Below are 25690 nucleotides of genomic sequence, written 5' to 3'. Positions count from 1 at the left end.
GAGGAGAAAGAATCACGGCATGTTTGCGTCTTCATGAGGTTCCACTGAGAACACCTATTTTCAACAAAGCTTTGCAGTAATCTTTGTGTGTTTATTACAAAGTCACCCTCTTAAAACATCATGAGTGACAAACAAAAACCTCCAATAGACCGGGGGAGAGAGAAAGAGCGAGAGGAAGAGAAAAAAAAAAGCTTCTTATCTGAGCAGAAGCCAAACAATAGTGGAAACAAATTAAGATCAGAGCGAACTGAGAAGTGCATTAATATATTTTCTAGCCCTTTGTGTTTTTTTTGTATTCTCCTTTTCTTCTGAGTGGTTAGTATGCGAATGTAATTACCGAAAGAACTGCTGCTAATCAACTGCGAATGGTATCCATTAATTAGTTTATGCCCTGGAGAGAGAGCGGAGAGTCAGCAGCAATGTTAACAGTGTTACGCACCAATAAGAAGGGGAGCCACAAGCTCTGCTAGCAGTTGCTGAAGCAGGTGGTTTGAGCTGTCTAGGCCTCCGGTGCCATCTTAACCAGAGCTGCCCCACTAAACTATATCTGACTCGAGCACTGGGGTTTACATGTTTGCACAAATGTTCATATAAACGTATAAATTCTCACACACAGAGACTCACAGGCCCCCGGTGAGGAACAACTGTCAATTGCTAGCACTCCTTCATGTCCCAGCTGTGTGTAACTTTGAGACATGACATGGCTGGGTTACGTCAGCCATTCGGTTCGTAATTAACCTTACGCTAGGCTTATCTTGGAAGTGTTACTCTGTCCCCCTTCTTCTTTTAGATAATAAATTGAAGTCTCAGAGATATCCCTCTCTATTCAAGCACTAGGAACATTGTTCCGATTGTGGGGGGAGATAGGGCTTCGTGCAGGGCTGTCTCTGTTTCTTCTGTCCCTGTGTCTCTCTGGATGTGAAAAAGATTTTCAGGAGTGAGCTGACAAATGCTCTTCACTGTAAATAGTTCCCTGAGAATTTGGGGAAACCTCACACAAATGAGATACACTTGAAATCTTTCTGCTTCTTCTAATATAGATGTTTTCTATACTCTCTTGTTGACTTGAAAGAAAAGAAGCTGTAAAAGAGAGAAGAAGCTTACAGTCACACATTTTCAACTCAATTACTCGCCGTGTTACACATCAGTGGGTAAAGCAGATGACAACTTCACAAGCTTTTACATGTTTGTAAATCAGAAAGCGATGTTTCATTAAAACAAACATCACACTGAGAAGTATGGCTGAGTTACATACTGTAACCTCGGACATTGATCTGAATCACATTAGCTTCATTAGAGCAAGCACTATCAAGTTAAGTCCAAGTGCCAATTAGTAGTGTGAACCTCCTTGGGCTCTGTCTCCATGAGTCATTTTTTATTGTATTTCCTGAGTCCTTTAAGAGCAGTTCTGAATCTCCTCAGAGAACTGTGACTAACATCCCAAGAAATGTCCCCAGACACCGGTATCAATCTTCACCATTAAAAGCTGTACCATGTTGGGCCGGAGGCCTCGGTGGACGACCAGAGCAGGCAGTGAAGATTGTTATTGTTATTCCCAATTCGTTTTTTGGGGGGGCACTCTGCGCTCATGTTTGCGGTGGTGCCGATTGAGCCAAATGCCAGATGAAATTAAGTGTGATTGGAAGGGCCGCGCAGCTGACGGTAAGGGACGGTGCTAAAATGGGTCAACGCAGACAATGAAGGCTCTGTAATTAAAATGATGTGACGAGCTAGAAGAGAGCTGCCATGTGAGGGGTCACACAATGGTGTGTATGCCCACATGCAGGAATATTTTAGAAACAGAGATGGAATATAAATGAAAAGTTGAGGAAATACAAAGAGTTTAATCGCTTCCTTTCTGCAAGATGAATTCTCCTGAAACTCATCAAAGTGACCCTAAATGTCTAGTAAAGCACTAAAGCCACAGACCAGGCACTGCCGTTTCATACAGTCAAAAAAACAGCATCTCACCTCTTCCCATTTCCAAAAAAAATCGGTCATGTACTTTGTGTGCTTTGCCTCTTCTGGCAGAAGGGAACCATAGGGAAGCTGTAGAAAAGAGTGCTTTAAAATAGCTTTGGGGTTGAAGGCTTTTATTAACAGAGTGAATTCACAGTTAAAGGTGCTCTGTAATATGAGCTGCACTAAGAGCAGACATGGCTACATGGCAGAGCAAATGCTGGGCACTCAGTGTTTTTATTTCCCCTTCTGCACCACCAGCACATTTCTTCTATAACTGTTTAACAGGAGAGAATTAAGAGCTTACATGGACCCTGATCCTGATGTGAAAAGACTCCACTGTCTGCATGATCGCAGGCCGACAGAAAAAAACAAGCAGCCTCACAGTGAACAGGATGAATATGAATTTATAGGGTTGTACGTACCTGTTCGGTATGGTTTTTCTTTTAGGATTTCGTTTATTATTATTGTGAATGCTTCAGTTATTCATTATCACATTGTACAGTTGCAATCACTATCTAAACAACATTGTTTTTTTTCTGACTAAAGCTAGTGTAATTTTGATGCTTGATTTTTTTTCCTTACTTTTTAACTCCCAGTGCAGGAATATTTGTATGAAAGAATGTCCAGAGGGAAATAAGGTGTTTTACAGCTATTACAGCAAACAAAATTATTTCAACCTCAGGGCGAACACAATATTGCACCAGCATGACCCCATCTCACCTCCAATATGATGCAGTAACCACACAGATCCTATCAGTAAACATGAACTGAACAGACCAAGATTCACAGAATATACACCTGAAGAGCCTCTGATAGCACTGCTGCTTTGTCTACAAATGGAAAAACATGTCCATACGTTTATATCTGAACATCAAATACCGCTTTGTCAGAGGTGATTAAATGACAAAGCATTACTGAGAAAATTAACAAAAAAGAAAGAGTGCTTTCATTTCACTCTGCATTTTTAAATCAGGTTTAGCAGACTGCGCCTTGGTTTTACAGTGCGATCAAGGAGTCACAATATCGGTGCCGTCTGTCAGCAGGTAACCAAATTGGACACATTCTTGCTCCCCACTGAAAACCACCAAGTTAATTCAATCAAGAGCCCAGGCTTTTCCAGAAACAAATCAACTGCTGACAAGCGATTTTACAGTTCAGCTTGAGCTCAGTAATCACAGCCTAGCATGTGTTCTCTGGAACATGACACTTGTGCTAATATGTTCTCCAGTGGTCTCCATAAAAGACAGTGAAAACACCGCAGTTAAAACTCAACCTCCAGTCCCAAGAAACTTGCTGTAATTTGCTCTGTATTATTTTATGCAATTTCCTCTAAACCTCGGCCTGTCGCAAGATTGTAGCCTCTCATTGAGAGAAGGGGACAGGACACACAAAAGAGCAGCACCGTTCCCTTTCTTGCCATCCAGGTGGGGCTCTGTTGCAGCTTCTGGCAAAGTTGTCTTCTGATTCCCGAGGTCCTCCTCACCAAATACATGCTCATTTACAACCCAATTCAGCGTACACACTCTGCCTCTCTGGTGATCACAAGGCCTATTCACACCCAGCAGGTCGCTGTGCATGCAGTGCCGAGCTGACATATATAGATATATTTCCTCCTATGTGTGCAGCAGTCAATTTGTAAAGCGACTCTACAACACAGCATGTCCACACAGTCGGCTCGCAAGCTGTGTTCTGATCTGCAGGCTGAATCGATTGGTAATTCAGTTTAAAGCTAAAATCATTACTCCCCTTGCCCAGCACTGTCTTCCACCATTAAGACTGCTAGTCCTCAACTACACAAGGTAACACTGAGGGGAAGTTCATTGTAAGCATCTCACTCTTCCTTTACCTCACAGTGGTAGCGCAACGGCAGCAGCGAGGAGGATCCGACGTGAGAAAAAGTCTTATGTGGGATCTGAATCAAGCTGATGACAGTGTTGTTCAGGCTGTGTGGTGATTATCTCCCCTCTCACACCACACAGACCACTGTGGCCTCAACTAGAGTCATCACAGCTTGCTCTGCTTTAGTAAACATGGACCTGGAGGTCCATGTTTACCCTTTAAACCCTTGTAGAGATATAAAACCTCCCACGGAATTACAATGTTTCCTGGCCACTTACTGTAAGCTATCTTTATGTAATGTTTGATCAGAGAATGGTAAACAGGTATAAGAATCAGGTTGAAATTTGGACATTAAATTTTGGGAAGATGTCATCACTTCAGTCACTGAAATATGAGAGCAAGACATTACAGATGGCGTTGTCATGAGCAAACCCGCAGCAAAACCTCTGTTCTTCAAATTACTCTACATGGTAAAGGAACATTATAATTCAGTCACGGAGCATGAAGGTAAGTTTGCATATCCAACCAAAATGACAAGCTTAACTGTCAGAATAAAGGAAAAACTTGCAAGCGATTTCACAGCTCAGCAAATATGTATTATGCTTTTTCAAGCTTCTCAGTCATTATGGTAGTGTTGAAAGACAGTAAAAGCCAAACTATAGTTTGTGCATTCGGCATATTCCTTGGGGCTAAATTTATATTCAGCACAGACATGGTGTACAACAGTGATAACATGGAGACACAAACAGACCAGGGTGAAACAGCGTTTGTAAGATCTTTGCTTTTTTTAAGTATTTGCAAATAAGATTAGTTGAGTTTACTGCCTCAGTTCACACATTAGTTCAAGCAGAAAAGCTGTCAATCATGGAAAAATAAACTTGTGGCACACTGCAATCAGTTTTTTGTTTTTTTTTAGTTTGCTTTAAATCACATTTGATCACAGTAGTGTTATACATCTCTGGTTATTGCAATGATAAAATACCAGTTCCCAATTTAAAAGCACAATTTAACAGGACTAATTGTCTACAGCTACGCTAATGGTTCTGTGTAGGCATAGAGGTTAAACATATGCTAATGATTAACAGGTAATGTGCTACACTGCACCATTTTCATCGCAAAAGTACTTGTGGCCATTTTAGTTTATTGCATTTGCATGCTAACATTTTGCTAATGAGCACTACACACAAAGCAGTTGCTGCAGCTCAAGCTAATTGAATGGCAATAGTTTTCCATAAAGTACCAGACAAATGAAACACTTTTAATCAAAGCTATTAAAATTTATTCTGGGAGGAACAAAAAAGCACAAAATGTACAATCAACAGTTGTAGAGACATTTCACTCATTGGGATTCCTCTGCTGGGAACCATGAATGTATGTATACAATTCCATACAATCCATTCCACAGTTGTTGGGCTATTTAAGTCTGGACCAAAGACGTGTACTGACTCCTCCAACAGACTGACATTGTCGACATTGGAGTCACACAGCACGCATGTCCAAAAATAAGACAACTCTTAGTTTGAATTGTACATCAAGGCATTTTGGTAAAATAATACAAACATCTACAGCTTCTTTTTCATCCAGTTTTATGTGTAATCTGTGATTTTAAGCTTAAACACAGCAAATGCAGTCACACATTAACACACTAATTTTGTTGCATAGCCACAACCAATGCCACTATGATACACAATGGAACTAAAATACACTGAGGTTCACCATAGCTACTGTTTTTCTCTGAGGCCTAAGACTTGCAAATGCTGCCAAAACAAAGATGGTCTCAGCATTTGTCATAATGGACCAATAGCCTGAGCCCAGCAGTCTCACCACTATGCAGGTCAACATCCAACATCCCGTTTTTTTTTTCCCTAGCTGTTGAGTCTGTTCTGTACTCTCAAGAGCAAATCCTAAAAGAAAGCGCAAGCTAAATGGGGTTCCATCTTTGATCTGGCGGGGTGCAAAGCCATTGGCCCACAGCCACAAAGGAGCTTAGGCGATGGAGAGGGCCTCAGAAACATGGTGTAGCTTTCTCACAATGGCTGCTGTTGCATGGACACACAGCTCTTGAGGAAGCAACATGAGAAAGGCTTAGCTTGCTGGTGTTGTCTTGCTTTTACTGCTAAGCCATGTCTCAAGGCTGTTTACTCTCAGCAGCTTTGATGCAACTCCAACTCAAGATGGTATCAGAGGTGTGGATTTTAACCAAAGCTCACTCTGTCCTTCTTGACATTCTTCTAGGACAGATCAGGAGGCTACTGTGGGGTTAAAGGAGCTAATAATTAAAAGCCACATATTTAAATCACACAAGGACAGTTTTCTGATGCTGGAAACCGGTTTGTTTTTTGGTAGCACTAATGGTGATGGCTGTGCTACTTCTCCTCGTTTGTCAGCCCTGGGATTTAGATTCACATAAAGCTCTATTGAAGGCCGCTGAGAGTGGAGTCCACTCTTATTGCTCGAGCAGCACAGCTGCATTTTTCTATTCCCCATGTGCCATTACTGGTTAATACACTCATTATAGATGGCTTTGGGAATGTGCAGTCAAGAGCTTTTAGTGATGGACTCAAAAGTATTCTCTGTGTCTTACATAGTAATGTCAGAAAAAGAATATATTTGATTTTGCGAACAAAAACAAGAGGCTATGGTACACATTTATAGTGCAGCCATAATGCTACAAAGGAGTTGTTCTTCCTTTGAATCATATTTAATCATTTTGAAGCCTGAAGTAGTGAGAACATTAACATCAAGATACCTCGTAAAAGCCTCACTGTTTACTAAACCATCTTTGTGAGCAATGTTGCCAAGTGACTAACTTGGTCCAACTGCATTTGATGCTAATAAACATAAAATTAATTTCTTTCTTTTAAGAAATGTTTACAGAAAGATCTTATAAGTACACAGACGTTCGAATCTTATTACATGTGCAGCCAGCTGGATTCTTAATCTCAGTTTCTTCATCTGTTCCTGTTACTTTCCAATCAAACTTCTCGGGTCCAGTAACAGTAATGTTCCTGTGTGCACTGTGACAATACTTTCCAAGGTGGTGTGCAACCTGTGTCTTTTCTGTTATTCTTAACAGTAGACCGGAGTAAACACAAACCAGTCAGTTGTTCAATCTCTATAAATCTGAAAAGCACAAACTGCTGAGCGGTGACTCATATATCAGTCTATTATATACTACAGGCCTGACTGTATTAAACAAATGGCTAGGCCTGCAGCTGGAAAAGAGAGGCAATATAGAGAGAGCAGAGGTTATTGTCTAATTTAAATCTTGGCTGCTTTCCCAGAACTGTACCACATTCCAATTTGCGGCTGTGTTGCTTGGCGCTACTGACAGAGGTCCGGCTGCAAATACTCTCGGGCTCCTCTCCAGAAATGTGTCTCCAAACTGACAATCAACAAGTTGGCAGAGATTAACAGAATGACGGGGGCAAATTAGGTGAAATAATGAAAATGCACAGATATAGATTCTGCGCTTTGTGCCATTTCTGCACACGTGTTCCTTTTCTTTCTCCTGTGGTTGCAATAATGCATCTATAATCATTAAGACTTGATGTGCAACAACATGGGCACATAAAGAAAGCCAGTACATTGCTTCTGTAATGTCTGAGTTCCATAATGAAATAGCAGCTGGAAAAGACATCTGTGAACACATAGTAGTTACAGAATGGTTGAGTGAGCTCTTAGAAGCAATTAGCTGTTTCAAGCATTTTCTCCTTGGCATACTATTGTCCGTTCATCTGCTAGATTGACAGCACACCAGGACATCATTAGCAAACCTGACAGCTGTTGAGTCGTAGACATTGTTTTTCCTGTGACAGCCACCATCAGGCGAAGTGCTTCACTAGTGTTTTTAACAGTATTTAAACTCAAAATGTCACTTTAACATTTCCTACTTCAAAAGCAGCGTGAGATTAAGATACAGGCTTTGAATAATTACAAACACTAAGCCTCAACTTTGATTCCATATCATTGCACTGACATTTAAAGAGATTCGGAACAAAGACATGTTACACATCTTTTAGTCATAATGCAAAAATTATTTCTTTCCTCGGTGTAAAACGACAGGTTGGAGATCAAAGACGCACAAAAACCTGGAGGTCTGCCATGTGTGGAAGCAGCACTTTTGAAAGAGAACAGTGTGAGTTAGCAAAGTGTTTGCACATGGTAGGGGGAAAAAAAGTTAAAAACCTCTATGCAAAATTCCTTTCTGTTTGATGAGACTTGTCAGTGTGTGGCCAATCAAATGTGACTATTTCTCGACTGAATTTCCCTATTGATAGTATCAGGCAAACAAGTGAGCATTCATTTGTCAGACAAATCGTATCCTTGCATGCATGTTATATATACTCGGTTACTGTAGGTAAAAAAGAAAAAAAAAGCACATGCAACAGTGTGATATTACCAGAGCAAATAGGGCTGAATCTCTTCTCTTTCCACAATTGAAAATAACCATATACACTGTATCTGTTCTTCCCCTTTTACAGCTCTATTGATTGGCCCATTTGACAACTACCTCCAAGCACTTTCAAACCATTTCTCTAGTGCAGGCAGCTAAAAAAAAGGGAGGGTCACTGACATTTTCTGTATTTGAGCCTTGACCTCTATTTTAGGAGTATGCTGTGAATTTCTCTACGAAAAATAAATGAGATCAGGGTGCAGTCTGCTCTGCACTTACACCTTCCTGTGCACATCTTCTGCCATCACTCATTTGTCTTCATTAAGCTTGTTTGACCCGCTTTTCCAACCCTCTGTCAGTACATGTATATAAATATATACCTACATGTAATCTGTAGACAGCATCTGTGAGTGCAATCCTTTAAGGCATGTTTTTCTTGGTATGTAGAGGTGATGAAAAATTAAATGTAAATACTGCAACAACCAAACTATTTAGAGCCAAAGTATATGTGAAAAGCTCTCCCCAGTCAGTCACCAGCATTCAGTCAACAAACACTGGATGACAAATGCCACTAAACCAATTAATCAATATGTAAACAAAGCCTGCAAGGGGAAAATCAGTGATTTCAACAGGGGGCGCCATGCTGTACAATACTGACTGCAGCTTTAAGTAGGAATGAGAAACAGAATTCCCACTGTCAACTTGTCATCGGCTAATTTACCTGGAGCCAGAGGGGGAGATTCACTGGACACATAGGGAGAGTTAATCTCTTCATTCATCTTCGCTAAAGAGATCGACCCAATTAGCTCGCCACATTGACTGACAGCCCTTGTGTTTGCTTTTCTCCTTTGACTCCCTCCCCACCTTCTTAAATCAGGAGTTATGCAGTTTATGCGAGCCCTAGCTGAAGGACTCTAACATTATTCGAGAGCACTGTACAACAGTGAAATGATCATGATGTCTTCATTCAAATCTGTCGAGTCTGAAATATTCACCACTGCAATTTGCTGTGACTGATTAGCCAGTGGAAGGGTTGCTTGGGGATAGCTCTCCAGAGCTCTGTAATTGAGCGGATTTGACTTGGGAGAGGGTTTTTTTTTCTGCTGATAACTACAGACATTCCCTTTTTTAATGTATTTTTCCTTTTTCAGCCTTTCCTAAGAGCCAGTGCACATCACAATTATGACGCTTGCAGAAACAGCAATATGTAGGACAGTTTGTACTCTGATTGCTGTCCAGAGAAAATGTGATTCTTCATCATGTTTCATCTGATTATTTTACACTGTATCATTGACTGTAGCCCAGAGACCGGTCAGTGTAGAAATGCCAGGTCTGGAAACTCAAAGATCAGGAGTAACAACAGCTCTATATTTTCCACAAATAATACAGCACAAAATAGAAGATGTTGACAAAATTCTAGAGTTATGCCTAAAATTGTTCAAACCCATGCCAGATTTTGATTAATAGTAAACTGATATTTGACTGAGATGTTTCTTCTGGCTGGAAATGATGTAAATAACTGAGAAAGAGACATGTCAATGATAAATTTGAACTATTGCTGTCATTTTTTAAATACATTTTTTCACTTTTTTTCACAAAATGCAGCATCTACTTCGTTCTAAATGGTCATGGTAATTTCTACCATGTTCTAGAGCATTTTAGTACACTAGGAATTGAGAAGTTAGTTCTCTAGTGAGTCAATTTCAAGCCATGGCTAAAACCAATGAGCTTTCGCAAGTTTACGGTTAGGACCCATCATTGAGAGAGTGTTGGGTGTTGTGACTGCTCATGGCATGGGAAAAGGCTAAGAAGCCATATCCAAGAGTTTTCAAGTGCCAGTGGCCCCAGTGCAAAACATAATGAAAAAGCACAAGGAGTTCCACATTGTGAACTATCTCAAAGAGCAAGATAAAAAAAAAAGCCAAAAGTGACTCCTGCAAGAATGGTACTGCGAGAAGCCAAGAAGAATCCAAAGATCCCCACCAGGGCCATTCTGATGAATCTGAGCAAATTTGGTACCAACATCTCAAGACAGACACTCCAGCACACACTGAACAAGGATGCCAACCAGGAAGGACTCCACTTCTCCAAGACAGGCACACAAAAGGTCCCCTGAATGTTGCAAAACCTCACCTGGACAGAGTGGAAAAGCTTTTCTTCGTCAATTCTGTGGTTGGATGAGAGAAAAATGAGCTGGTATAGACACGGGCACGTGACTTTCATTTTGTAACCGGCTCAGGAAGTTTTCAACCTCAAGAACATCATCCCCACAGTCAAGTAGGGTGTGGTGGGTATGTAATGCTTTGGGGGTGTTTCTCAACCCGTGGGCCAGGCAATTTTGTCAAAGTAAGCTTCACCATGAGAAAAGAAGTCTAGATTAGGATTCTGGAGGAAAACATGAGGCAGTCTGCAGAAAAACTCCCAACAAGACAATGATCCGAAAAATACTGCCAAAGTGGTCAAGAAATGGTTAAAAGAAAAAAAATGTTGTGAACATGTTGGAGTGACCCAACCAAAGTCCAGATCTGAATCTCATTAAATATTTGTGGTGGCAGATGAAGACCAGAGTGATGGAAAAGGAAGCCTTCCAACCTCAAGGACCTGAAGGTCATTGCAAAAGAGGAGTGGTTCAAAATCCCAGTAGACACATGTGAAGAGCAGCTACAGTTGTACTCATAAGTTTACATACTCTGGCAAAATTTGTGAAATATTGTCTTTTTTTTTTAGAAAATATATTTGATGATGGAAAAACTTCTCTTTCGGTTTGGGTTAGTGGTCAGACAAAGTTACTTATTGTCCGGCAACTGTATTTGCTCTGATCGTTCATGTTTTCATTAAAGAATGGTACATATTTTACAAATTCTGAGAAAGGTATGCAAACTTATAAGCACAACTGTATAATACCTATTTGATTACTGTGATGGCAATGCTTTGCCACTGATAACTGAGCAAGGGTATGGATTATTTTGTGCTGTCATGAATTTCATCGATCACTATCTTTTAGATGTTTGTTGGGGAGAAAGATAATCAAGTCATTATCCTTAAAACTATTTTATTCAACAGAGACTATGTATTAACTGGAATAAGAAGTAACACTTTCTCCTTCTTACCAGTGAAAGCTAAACTCACAAGCAATTAAATGCATCATTGCACAATTTAATATAGTCGGGGGTTTTGCTGAAACAGCCCTGCTTTGTGTGGTATGAGCAGTGGCTTGTGGTGGCTAATATTAGCTAATACGAGGAATTTTTTCGTAAATAATGTTGTGTAACTTCTAATATTGAGTTTAATGGCTTTGAACTAGTGAATTTTAACATTGTACAACACTGGACATGTGAGACTAGACAAATATTCACCGTGATGACCTGTGACACTTTGACATGTGTATGATTATATACAGCATTTGGCTTAAAATTGCAATTTAGCCTCCACACCACCTCTTGTGGGGACGTTCTGAGAGCAAACTAATTTAAATATTTCTTGTCCTCGTTGGCAATTACTAAAAATCCATCTGTATGAGTTTGAGCCCGAATCAGATATGGAATATGAAAGTGGGCAGCACCAACATCCGCAGCAAAGAGGATTAGAGCAGGATGTCTGTGTTTGGTAAATATTATGCTAATCACCTGCTTATTGTGTGACATAATGGTGGATTTAGTCTTACAATCACAAGCTGCATATAATGTTTTTTTTTTTATAAATATATATGCCCCAGTTAAGAGATGTATGTGTGGGAAAAATACACTAAAAATGCCAACTGAAGTGGAAAAAACAGAAAATACCAAACACAGCTAGCAAAATGTTCTTCTGCTGTTGCCACATGATGGTATAGTATCTTCCTGCACCATTGTGCCTCTAGTAGATGACCATATAAAGAAATCTATGGTGAACTGATTGTTACTAAAACAGAAAGAAAAAAATGTGTTCAGAGCAGAAACCTGAGCTTTTGGCTCACATGGATCATTTCTACATATGTTTACCTCATTATTTCAAACTGGCCCTATTTACAAAAAACATCTGACACTGTAACATTATATTAGGAAATCAGGAAAAACATAATATGTCCCCTTTAAAAGGGATGATAAACAGTGCACTGACAGGGTAAGCCATCAAATAACGTCTAATAATGAGCCGTTTCATTCTAATCCTGCATGGGTAATTATGAGATTAATATGTCAATCCTAGTTTTGGCAGATTCTGGAGCCAGGAAAGGCTGTGTTTACAACAATCCCTGCACCACAATTCACTGAAAACAGCTTTCCTCTTTCACATTAAATCTCATTTATTTTGTACAGGGGTTAAAAAAAAAAGAAAGATGCTGTTATTCTTTTCCAAAACACACCACTAATGCTCTGGGGCATGATTTGTCATTGTTATTCAGTGCTCGCTCACCTACACTTAAAACATGATCCTTCTGGATTTTAATTAAGCACCAAGGTACCTCCCAGGGGGTTCTGGCTTGGCAAAGGAAAATACTTTGATTTATGTACTACTTTGTTGTTCCTGCTTGAAGCTTGCCTGTTATGAGAGACGCTGGTGATGAATGAAAGAACTGGGCAGTTACTCTTATTTGTTAATTAGTTCCTGTTGGGGATGTATTCTGAGAAAATCAACACCTTCCAAGAGTGAAGCTCAAAGCAGAGCTGCCCCTCTCCAACTATGTCAACAATTACATTAGGACTGGATAAACTGGGTATCTGACTTTAAGCTGGCTACATGTTCAGCTACATTTGGTGGAAATTCACTTCTAAATCAAACTAAAGCTGATAGGAATTTGCCTGTGTGTGTCAAGCATGCCAGCAGGATAATACAGCAATTTACATGCATCCCCTTTATGCCCACCCAACCCACACAGCAGAAAAACAGCACAGATCAGCAAAAATACTTATTTGCAGGACATTATAGAATGTTATTTCAGCAGCAACAGTATTCAAACTGAACATACTGGCTGTTACAATAGTAATTAACCGTAAACATTGCAGCAGCTCAAGAGAGTTTCGTAAGTAGAGGTTCCTATTTGTCAATTATTGATATCCTTCTCAGACTCCTGGGTATGACATTAACACAACCTTTTAGCATTGCATTTATAAGGACTTCATGGTTGTATATACTAATGCACGAGGCAAAACGATAAACATCAGAATATACATTTAGATGTTGGTGCTGCACAGCAATCTGTGAGAAAAATGGGAACATTATTCTCCTGTAGTAATAAGAAGCCTGACACATTTCAGACAGATGATCCTATAGAATATTCCAGGCAGTCTCCACATGTTCAGTAACATCCCAAAGGTATTATACTTGTTAGCCAAAACTAATATTGTTGTTTCTCTTTGTAGATAGGTATTCAGTAGTGGAAGGCAGCCAGTTTTTAAAAATGTACTGGCAAGAGTATAATCCAGGCTACCCAGGTGTACAATATGCAGCTTTTTTTCACAACTGGCCACAGGCCATGCAATAACAGATGATAAGTACTCACAAGTGATGTAACAACGTTCAGAGAATTATTTTTTTTTTAAGCAATTCTGCAAAATCTCTGCAGTCTTTGATTTCGTCGATTCAAGAACTGAAATTTGTTTCACTTTTATTAGTCGCTCTGGTTTCAGTATCAGCTGATGTGATTGATGTACCATTGCTCTCTTTCAGCAATTTCATCTTGTCCTGCTGTGCCGTATATCTACATTCACAAATCAAAGCAGTAGTTGAAGACACATGTCATGAGAAGACATGAAAGAGAAGAAGGTAAGCCACCTCGGTGACATATGAATGGTTCACAGGAAGACCTTGTGCGAGCTCTGCTCTCCTGGATGCATATCAGAAGCTAATGGAGTCCCGAAACTACAGGGGTGCTGCGGGATCGCTGCGATTAGCTCGTGGAACTGCTGAAGGTCACCACTGCTGAGCTGAGCAGCCACAAGCCTTCATAAAACCATGCAGCGTATCATTATTTTCAAAGTGTTTCATTATGGACGGTTAACCTTGGCTAACTCCAACCTAACACTTTAATCAGCTGCCTGTAATGCCTTTGAAACATTGTAATCATTCGGTTTCTCTTCTTGTTTATCAGCAGGGGAGAGAAAAATGTAGGGGAGCTTATTTAAAAAAAAAAAAAAAATCATTTAAATCCTTCTTTCAAGGTTGAGCAGGTATTTGTAAAGTTATACCATGAGTCAGAACCTTAAAAAATGAGAAACTAGATCAGTTTCCTTGGAAGGAATGTCATTTGAAAGAATCATCAGTGGCTGTCCAGGGAGGGAAACCCTGCCAACGCCGAGGCCTCACAGACCTTGAGCTTGTTTCTACTTCTGCCATCCCACACTATGACCACATACAAGAGTTCACTAGCCAGCAGAAACATACACACACACACCACAGTAAACAAGTACATGCTGTGAATGAGCCTCGACTTCAACTCCCGAAATATCAGAAGTTGACTCAAGAATTTTATGGACCCCATTCATACTCCCAGTCGAGGTTTTAGGGAATGGACCTTTATTATGTGGCTGAAGCTTTCACTGAGACTGTGTCCATTGTTCCTTTTGATCATGTAGCTGAATAAAAACTAGATGGATTCATGAATACTGCATGATTTACATCAAATGGAAAATCTCTCAGAAGAATTCTCAAAGCAGTGATATTTCATTAACATGTCGAGAGCTGTGCTCATTCAAATGAAGACAACTGATGGCAATTAAAGCCACAAGAATGATTGAAGAGATGAGTGAACAGTGTATTTTTTAAAATGCAGAGCATCTTTCATTTGTCGTCCCTGCAGGATGCAGTCCTGACAACTAAAGCATGATTAACATCTTTATGGTTGTGTTAGGCAACCATTAAAAACAAGCTCTTTGTTGAGGGTTGGGGAAAGATTAAAATCTTAGATCAATATTGAAAAAGTTGTGTGTATCGTGTCTCAAGCTTCAGGTCAGGTGTGCACAGGCTGCACAAACACAAGGGGAGAAATGGTACAACATGGTTGTAAAAACTGAGCAAAGAAAGAGACAGTGATAGCAAATTAAAGAGCAGAAATTTTTATTGTGAATGAAATCCTGTGCCTTTATACCAAAAGACAGACATTTCTGACAAACCAAAGTGTAGCAGAGACATTAAAAGCCAAATATATTCTTCTAAACTACAACTGCTTCATTTGTTTAAAGGAACAATCCTCCACAGATATTCTGTAATGAGATTTTTTTTCCTTCATACTGAACAATTACAGCAAAAAATGCAAAACTTATGTCAGAGAGCCCTTATCAGTCCACTACATGTACACACGTGGACAAAATTGTTGGTACCCCTCAGTTAAAGAAGGAAAAACCCACAATTCTCACTGAAATCACTTGAAACTCACAAAAGTAACAATAAATAAAAATTTATTGAAAATTAAATAATCAAAATCAGCCATCTTTTTTGAATTGTTGATTAACATAATTATTTAAAAAAACAAACTAATGAAATAGGGCTGGACAAAAATGATGGTACCCATAACTTAATATTTTGTTGCACAACCTTTTGAGGCAATCACTGCAATTAAACGATTTCTGTATTTGTCAATGAGCGTTCTGCAGCTGTCAACAGGTATTTTGGCCCACTCCTCATGAGCAAACAGCTCCAGTTGTCTCAGGTTTGATGGGTGTCTTCTCCAAATGGCATGTTTCAGCTCCTTCCACATATGTTCAATGGGATTCAGATCTGGGCTCATAGAAGGCCACTTTAGAATAGTCCAACGCTTTTCTCTCAGCCATTCTTGGGTGTTTTTGGCTGTGTGTTTTGGATCGTTGTCCTGTTGGAAGACCCATGACCTGCGACTGAGACCAAGCTTTCTGACACTAGGCAGCACATTTCTCTCCAGAATGCCTTGATAGTCTTCAGATTTCATCGTACCTTGCACACTTTCAAGACACCCTGTGCCAGATGCAGCAAAGCAGCCCCAAAACATTACTGAGCCTCCTCCATGTTTCACCGTAGGGACAGTGTTCTTTTTTTCGTATGCTTGGTTTTTGAGTCTATGAACATAGAGTTGATGTGCCTTACCAAAAAGCTCCAGTTTGGCCTCATCTGTCCAAAGGACATTCTCCCAGAAGCTTTGTGGCTTGTCAACATGCATTTTTGCAAATTCCAGTCTGGCTTTTTTATGAGTTTTTTTCAGCAGTGGTGTCCTCCTTGGTCGTCTTCCATGAAGTCCACTTTGGCTCAAACAACGACGAATGGTGCGATCTGACACTGATGTACCTTGGCCTTGGAGTTCACCTTTAATTTCTTTGGAGGTTGCTCTGGGCTCTTTGGATACAATTCGAACGATCCGTCTCTTCAATTTGTCATCAATTTTCCTCTTGCGGCCACGTCCAGGGAGGTTGGCTACTGTCCCGTGGGTCTTGAACTTCTGAATAATATGAGCCACTGTTGTCACAGGAACTTCAAGCTGTTTAGAGATGGTCTTATAGCCTTTACCTTTAAGATGTTTGTCTATAATTTTTTTTCGGATGTCCTGGGACAATTCTCTCCTTCGCTTTCTGTTGTCCATGTTCAGTGTGGTACACACCTTTTCACCAAACAGCAGGGTGACTACTTGTCTCCCTTTAAATAGGCAGACTGACTGATTATGAGTTTGGAAACACCTGTGATGTCAATTAAATGACACACCTGAGTTAATCATGTCACTCTGGTCAAATAGTTTTCAATCTTTTATAGAGGTACCATCATTTTTGTCCAGGCCTGTTTCATTAGTTTGTTTTTTTAAATAATTATGTTAATCAACAATTCAAAAGTAATGGCTGTTTTTGATTATTTAATTTTCAATAAATTTTTATTTATTGTTACTTTTGTGAGTTTCAAGTGATTTCAGTGAGAATTGTGGGTTTTTCCTTCTTTAACTGAGGGGTACCAACAATTTTGTCCACGTGTGTACGTATATAAAGGATGCAATCAAAGTGCTGCAGGGTGAGGTGGCAGTTTTCCAGCTCTGGGAGGCTATTAAAGCTCGTTCAGTGGGTGAAGTGGGTTTATGGGCTGCAGTATTGCTCCTATGGTTGTTACTGTTAATATTATCCAACTGCCACAGACTTTATGTTTGAGAAGGAGTAGTTGGCAATCACTGACACCTCATCATGCAAACAGGAGGCAAAACAGTGTCCAAGGTTGTTTATTTTACCTGTAAGCTGCAGAGATATCACTCTGGATTGAAGAAAGACGTTCTTTAAAGTGGTGATTGCATGTTCTGCTGCATGATAAACAGGTTGTGTTTAAAGCTGGTCTTCCTTGAACCCTGCAGCAGTTTGCTCCAACACGCCATCTATTTGACCATTCAAATGAAAGTTTTATTTACCCGCATTATTTAAGCTCTTTGTCCAACGGGTCTGAGGGATATTTGCACACCTGCTACTATTGTCAGTGCTTTTAGTGCAACCTGGTAACACACTGCATTATGGGAATGTGTGATGTGGGAGGGAGGGCAGAAAGAAAAAGGAGGATTAATCACACTGTGCAACATGTAATACTACACACCTGCAGCTCAGGCTCCTATAATGACAAAGAAATTCATGCTGAAGCCAATACCAGAACAAGGGTACAGTGAGTAATATTTGTAAGAGTAGGATGTTTTAGTTTGAATGGTCACAGCTGTATAGAAACATAGGGAAAAAAATACGGCATCTAGAAAATAACTAATTTGTGCATTTCAGGTAGCAAATCTCAATTTTGAAAATGTGGTACACTGCATTTACTCTGCTGTAAGCTCACATGCAAGTAAACAGCAGGAACAGCTAGGGCAAAGAATAACATCAAGATAAACGCAATGAATTCAACTGGTCCTGGTTAAAAAATATCACCCATAATTGTGCGAGATGGAGGACATTCATCAGTGGCCTGTGCTCCTTGAATAGAGCCAAGGGCTTAAGTCAAGCAAGCCAAGTTAAAAGCAAAACAGCAGAATGTTTTGATACAGTTTGTGAGCCCATTAAGAGAATTGGACATTAGATCTATGAAACATGGAACGGCTGCCTCTCTGGAAAGCTTTAAAAATGAATGTGTCTTAACAGCGAGGCTAACCGCTAAAGGGACACAACACTTATTGAATCAGCCATCCAGAAGTGATTGACTGGTCCTTTTGAAAACTGCTTAATTCACAGTAAAAGCAGTTTTTCTGGGGCACGGGGAGTCGTCCCCCCTCCTTTTAATAAGTCAGCAAGGTTGAGGCTGTCAAAGATGTAGCGAGCCAAAACCAGATTAAAACAGTCGATCACAGTGGAAAAATATCTCTTGCGTGGGCTCTGCTTTGATTCAAACGGGCGCAGTCTTCACAAAAAGATGACTCCTTCAAAATGACTTCTGGAGGTTAATGTTTACTCCTGACCTTGCAGGATAAACTAACCTGAGCAGTAAATGTGCTATTTTTCATGTCAGTGATATATACGCGCAGCTTAGCAAAACTCTTGTAAGTCAAGTGCTTTTGCTACTTGAGCTAAGTAGTAGCAATCTTTTCTAAAGATCATCAAATCTTGAAACTAAAACTCAACCCCCTCTCTGGCCTGGACGATGTCAGCTTTTCTTCTGTCGTGGGGAGCTGCACATGAGGTTAACAACTGTCTCGTAGATGAGTTCAGTGTCTGTGTGCAACTATGATTTATGGATGTTTTGAATGGGCTCAGCTTTTCTGGCTATGTGGCTCCTCTCACAAAAAAAAAAAAAAAAACCCACTTCACTTTAAATGTTGGTGTTTTGTCACGCAACATTTGCAGTTGAAGGGCACGTGGAAAGCTCTTTAAATCCACATACACTGCGTTTGATTAAATTCACCGTTTGAATTATTACTGTGTCATATTTCATTTGCACTTTAATGGTACATTCAATAATTACACGTTTTGGAGAAAAACAATAAGAAAGCAAAAAGCAATTCTGAGCAACAGATTGTACTATGTTGCACAAACACACTCTAGTTTGAATCTAATACCTAAAAATCTGTGGACAAATGACTAACATTCTTTTAAAAAATGAGACATTTACAGGACTCAAATAACTTGGAGTGCTGCAACTGAAAAACAAACTATTCTTCCATGACTTTAGATGTCAAGATAAACTGTTTTTCCTCAGGTGCTTAAATGGTTTGATGGATGGCATAGTGATGCTGTGTACATGATAACAAATGTGACTCCTCTTTGCGTCCGTCCTCTTTGTACCACTGAAAGACGTGTTTTTTTTAAACAGGCATCCAGCTACAAATAGTCCATAAAGAGAGTTGTTTTAGTTCAGTCTAGATGAACGCTGTCAAGGTTAATCCTCAAGGAAAAATATATTATGAGCACATTATCGCGTGGATTCTTCAATTGGTTTTAGAGAGGGGCTCTTATTTGGTCATGAGCTCACAAGCTGAAGCCAACTCTCAGTGCACCAAGATTGTCTTTGTCTTTAGCCTTGTCAGAAGGCCACATGGTACCCTGTGGGTCCTCAACCCGCAAGTTGAGAAACAACTTTCGAGTGTGAGGTCTGCTTAAATGAACCACGCTGAGTAATGCATGAGAAGATGTAATGAAGTGGATTTATGAGCAGTGATGGCAGGATTACAGAGGGTCTTTACGAGTGCTGATCTGGGTAATGGTCTATGTCTGTCTAAGATTTCAGAGCCTTTGTCACATCCACCTCATAAACAAAGCAGACAACCTGGTCTTGTGTTTCCCACAGGTTCAGACGATCACATTTTTCTGGTATAACAAGTTGAAATGAAGAACCGAATTGAGGCGGGCTTAGCCGATGTGTATGCGCGTGCATTTGTGCTGTATGTCAACATTTCAGCGTGATCAACAAAGAGAGCGACAGCTGTGATAATGTGGTGCCACAGAAATCAGAAACTATCAGGCTCACGGTTTGATAAGATGCTGTTAGACCTCTAGTTTAGGCCGCCTCTCTCTTATGTCTCTATAGCCTCGTGGCATCGCAGCAACAATCGTCAATCAGTTCACAAGGAACAGCGTGCAGGAGGTGGAGAGCTGTGTATTAACAAAACGCGAACATCTGCTCAATGTAGACACGTGTCGTGTGGTCTGTGACACAGAGCAGTCATTTTCAGAGGCAGGAACTCCAAGTACAGTGTGTGTAGCGGGCGGACTAAAAATAACACTAGTCTCAGTGGGGAAATTAGGTGTTTAATAAATCTGCTGAACTACATCTCCTGACAAGCCACAATTAAAAGGCTCGGCAATACACATCAGCTATTCACTTCTTGGACATTTAAACATTTAACATGCACCTTGGAGTCATATCCATCAACTGTTGAGTTTGACAAAGCAGACAGCCTCTAAGGTTACACCTCGCCCCCTCCCCTACACACACACACAGCATTACACACACACATTTAAAGTTGTGTTTGGATATGTTTAGAATGTGTGTGATGAAATGGCACCAGCTGTGTACACTGGAGAGATGCACAAGGCCCCCTGGTTGAGCAGAGTCTTAACCCCTTCCCTTCCGATGAAGCAAAGGGGACAGCCGAGACAAAAGAAGCCTGACACGCTGTGGTTTGAACACAATAAGAGATTATTGCCCAGGAGTTTGCTTCTGTCAAAGTACAGTAATTCACTAAGACCCTCCCCCCAGGTCCTTAAATCCTTGTTGTTGTAGGTTTCCTTACATATACATATGTCAAAGGACCCACATGAACCATAAGCAGGCCTGTTTCACCAACAGCACATTTTACAGGCTCATTAAAAGCCTATGATAACTGCAGCTACATCATCATGTCAAGTCCTGAACAACTTCCTAATCACTGGCTTTACAGCACCGCTAGTCTTTGATAGAACAGTGTGAGGATGACATGATGCAAAGTAAAATGTGTAGTCAATTAGAATTTGTTATCAAGACCATTTCTGGGGGGAAAAAAAACATTTATTATGCAGTACAGTTTGATGCAAGTTACTTTAAATTCAGCGTGGGAATAGTGGATTCCAATAAGGCTGGGAAAAACTACTACACAGAAGTAGAATTGCTGACCAATAAATTGACAAAAAACTATTAATAAATACGACCAGAAATGGGGTTAAATTAAAAACAAAAACTTTTTCATTTTTTTCATTGCCGATTATTCTGACAAATATTCTCTTGATTAATCGATTGGTTGATAGATATTTGCTATCAGTGTTTCCCAAAGCCCAAGATGGCATCTTCAAATGCCTTGTTTTGTCTACAACCCAAAGATATTGACTCTACTGACACAGAAAAGTCAAGACACATGAAAATATCCTATTTAGGTTTTTAGTATTTGGACTTCTTTCTTTAAAAACAAAAATGCTCACCGATAAAAAAAAAAATGTAATGTTTACTTGTCCTTTTGTGCTTAATGCTTTACTAAGCACAAAACTCATATGTCTCTTTACTACACTACACTACACATTAACAACATCCCAATTATGCTATGAAGCCATACATCAATGTGTTTATCCAAATCCACCTGTGACGGTGCTATTAAATGCTCTAATATGGTAAATTCCCAACTACAAAGAATTATGATGTCTCTGTGGTGCTGGAATTAGTTTTGCAAATAAACCTCAAGTGTTAGCGCCAGTGCAGGTGAAGAGTTTGTATTAACATCTGTTGGTGATTTCTTGGCGCCTGGAGGTAATGAAAGCACACACTAAATGGATACTGTATCTGAAACATTATTAAACCTCGAGGAAAAAAAGACCAGATGGCCATAAATATGGGAATAACACTGGGTCTCTTTCATGAAACCATTAAAGTCAATCACATTTGACTTTCAGAAATACCAAAACCAGTCAAATACCAACAGCTCCTAGTCTTTGGTTGATTGTGTGCATGACTGAGGAGTCTTCCCAGAAGAAACTGTTTTGGATCACTGACATCTCAAAAATAAGGAATTTGACAAAGGAGAATGAGATACACAAATATATAAGCCATGTGCTTAGTTTAAGTTTTTCAGACCTAAACTTTAAAGGCAGTTTTTTTTTTTTTTTCTGGCTAAAACTAGGTCTTCAGAGCACAAAGCAAACAGCCGGGAAAACTAAGAGTCATTATCAGATAAAGTGAAAACAACACAAGCTGCAATAACAACCAATCAGTAAAAGCAGGAGCCTTGGTGGTTTTGCCCTTGAGCATAGCTGATCCGTGTTCAACCTCAAGTCGAGGTAGTTTAAGAGCAAGGGACCCTACTGTGACAGCCCTGTCACCCACCCAAACGCTGCAGCTAATGTTTAAAAGTCCCAGAAATGAAACGCTACATATTGAGTTTTGATAAAAGGGCCATGTTTAATTCCATCAGATTACAGCAAGGGATTTTTTTCCCTGCTAAACAGATTTTAGGAGCATTATTCAGCTGTGTGAAGTTGTGGCATGTTTCTCTTCTGCACCTCTGCTTCTCCTTCATCTCAGTGCCAAAAAAAACAGGCAGCTTCATTAGTCATGACTGCAGCACCTAATTAAGTTTGTGCCACTCGTTTGGATTTTTCTGTAAATTTAAAAGAATCTCTGATGTTTCAAAGTGCCTCTGGGCCCTTCTGTCTCTGTTGTCATTAAAATTGAACATTTCCTGCGCCAGCGTTTTGGGAGGGTATTGCCTTGTTTTCAAATCAAAACTGTGAATCTAGTGAAAGTTTTGCTGTTTGCAAAAGGTGCTGTGACAGCTTATAAATAGATTAAAGAAGTAATGCTTTCAGTGGTGTGTGACTTGTAAGCATGCCACATCTTTTGGATGACTAACCGCTCTGCATTGTGCTACCTTTCAGCGAGCTGATTCAAATAAATTGGAGTCCTATTTGAAAGATGCATGCAAAAGAGCCTATTTGTTCACCGTGGAAAGGCATTGTAATTAGCATGAAATGCATGCTTTGTACTCTCCCTCCCTCTTTCTCTCTCTCCAACATAACTGGTAGAGATACTGGATAAGCACCTTCTCACCACCCTCCCTCTCGCTCGCTGCCTCCTTTTGCATTGTGGCCAATTACTGTTACAGATGGAAAATTTCACTTGACCTGGGGAATTTATGAGCAGGAATAAAATCGCACTTCGACTCTTACACCAATTCAAAGTGATGTAGTTAAAGTTTCTCAGGGCTGATGAAGACATGATGAAATTGGGCACATATGACAACTTGGCCACATGACAAAGAGCTGATGAAACAGTGAGACAAACCTGGTAACTGTTTTGAGCAGCATCAGATTGCAAACAGAGCTGCACTATAGGGCTGGATAATTTGGGGAGGGGGGCAGTAGTAGTGTGTTTGTGTGTCGGTGTGTGTGTGTGCGTTCAAGTAGGCGTGGGGGATGTAGGAGGTACCATTGTTTAGACTTCATAAAAGCCACACACAGCAGTTGTGTGATTTCTGTCTGTCATATTGATGCTCCTTGTTGCTGGTGTACACGGGAGTCCAGCTGCTGATGCATCACAGGCCTAATATTTCAAGTGTTACATCACAGACTAAATATCACAAACCATCAAGTGTGTTTTACATAAGCTCTGCCGCGCGTTTCAGAGTTAATAAACTTGTCATATCGCGGCAATGTTCTTATTCACAACTCAGACACAGAGCAGCTTGTATACAGACCCAGAGAAGTGTATGAAACAACTTGTAAACGGCGCAGAGTATATGCTATGTAACCTGGCAGTGAGCAGATAAAACTGTGCACAGTGTGACAGTCTGAGGGTATAACTGATGCCATGTGTAAGATAAGTGCACAACACAGCGCAGTGCTGACAATGATTGCATTCATGCTGCACAGATAAATAGTGAGCCGTCTATTTCTCTTTCTGCCCGCACATGTTTTTCTAATTTTCTAATTAAACTTGAAAATTGATCAACAGAGAGTTCATTTAAAAGGACTGTCTGCAAAAGCTACCCACAGGATGCTAGTTAGATGCTCAGAATAAAGTTAAATACCCTGTTTTTAACCAAAAGGAGAGGTGAAAAAAAACTGTTCCTACAACATGCATCGTGGAGCAGAGCCGTTCATTTGATACACACTATCTTATTTTCATCACATTCTCAGTGTAATGTGGGCTGCTGATGCAATGATCCACCTCTGATGTTGAGGAACATGAAACCGTAAAGGCAACAGCGCCCATGACTGTGGATCACATCCCTCTGGTAAGAGTTTAGCAGTGCAATGAGGACAAAAAGTAACACTGTGTGAGCCACTACACTTGTCCTGTGCTCCCATTTCACCAACAAGCAGCACGCAACAACTAAGTTAGTAGCTTCAACAGGACCGGAGCATTAATTAGGCAACTTCATGGAGGTTAGTGGAGGGAGGTCAAATCAGATGAACTTCACTTTTAGCCAGACTTATTAAGGCTGCTTATTAAGCCTGGTGCGCTCGTGGTTTCAGCACCAACGTGGTCGCAAAAAACAAAGCACAAAACTCACCTTGTTGAAGTTGTAGTAGCCCAAACAGTGGGCAAAATCCAGGTTGGGTGGATCTCCTGGAATAGAATTCCCACCAGCGGTCGGATAAAACCTTACATCCATGCTGAGAGTGTGTGGAGCCGCGCAGCTATAGCTGAATGTAGCCGCTGTGCACCGAGCTCAGTGTTTCTGCCGTTTACAATCCAAGCGCACAGACAGATGGAGAAAGAGAGGCGGCGGGGCTGACCCAAGCCTGGTCGGGTTAAACGACACACTGAAGGAAGCAGGGAGTGCAGGTAAAAGTTTTGGTATTCCTCTTCTACACCTGGTTCTGCCGCTTCATTTCTGAGGACATGCAGGCTGGACTGAGCCCAAGAAGAAGCTGGTGTCCCTCACAGAGCGGCAGACGCGCCGTGTCCACGCATTTACACACAGCTGCTGCTGCCGCTGCTGTATACAAAGGAGCCACGAGACCGGCGGCTGAGCGTGGGTCCACCTCCTCGTCCTCCTCCTTCTTCTTCACGCGCAGGGGAAAAAACACGCGCACACAAACTGGAGGTAAAGTAGCGAAGACAGTAGAAGTCCGTCAGAAACAGGAGCCACGCGGGACTCGTCCGTGTGTCTCCTCCGTCAGAAGTTTATCTGTCCAAGTTAGCAAACTAGTTGGAGCAGCAGTTGGAGGAAGAAAGTAGCTAACTGGCCCATCTGCTAAACACGGCGTTTGTAAAACAAGCAGCAGAACAGCACTCTACAGATGGTGCAATTAGTTAGTGTGATGTAGTACACAGCGTATCCCGCTCAGCCCTCAGCTCTGCCTGTCGGAGTGATGAACAAGGAGAAATGTGTGAACAAGCCAGCCACGCCCCAAACACACCAGGCCACTCCCATACAGCACTGCACGTTCCCAACATGGTGCCTCTGATAATTAATCACAATTAACGCTATGTATTTACTCACTACCTGCTTTTCATTGTTCTAACCTACATCATTTTTAAAAAAAATATTTTTGTATCAGCTGTGACAGTTATATATTCAGTGACGGGTTAAAACTGAGAATAACTTCACATTTCCTTCTGTTTTCACCTATGTCACCAGTGGTAATGCTTAAAGGTAGCTGCCACCATTTTTTCCCCACAGAAAAACAGCAG

The 25690-nt window shown here is 40.6% G+C and overlaps 1 protein-coding gene across 1 annotated transcript in view; it reads right to left on the bottom strand.

Annotated features, from left to right (window-relative positions):
- Positions 1-25384, bottom strand: part of tox3 (TOX high mobility group box family member 3) — a 43651-nt gene extending 18267 nt beyond the window's left edge. Inside the window, exon 1 of the mRNA XM_022196167.2 lies at positions 24564-25384. Within this exon, the coding sequence (XP_022051859.1) occupies positions 24564-24665 (102 nt within the window). The 5' untranslated portion in view covers positions 24666-25384. The remainder of the gene's footprint in view (positions 1-24563) is intronic.
- Between the last annotated feature and the right edge of the window lie 306 nt (positions 25385-25690).

Source organism: Acanthochromis polyacanthus, chromosome 2 (genome assembly GCF_021347895.1).
Source record: "Acanthochromis polyacanthus isolate Apoly-LR-REF ecotype Palm Island chromosome 2, KAUST_Apoly_ChrSc, whole genome shotgun sequence".
Taxonomy (NCBI): domain Eukaryota; kingdom Metazoa; phylum Chordata; class Actinopteri; family Pomacentridae; genus Acanthochromis; species Acanthochromis polyacanthus.
Note: the sequence above shows the minus strand (reverse complement) of the source record. Positions and strands in the feature narration are given on the sequence as shown.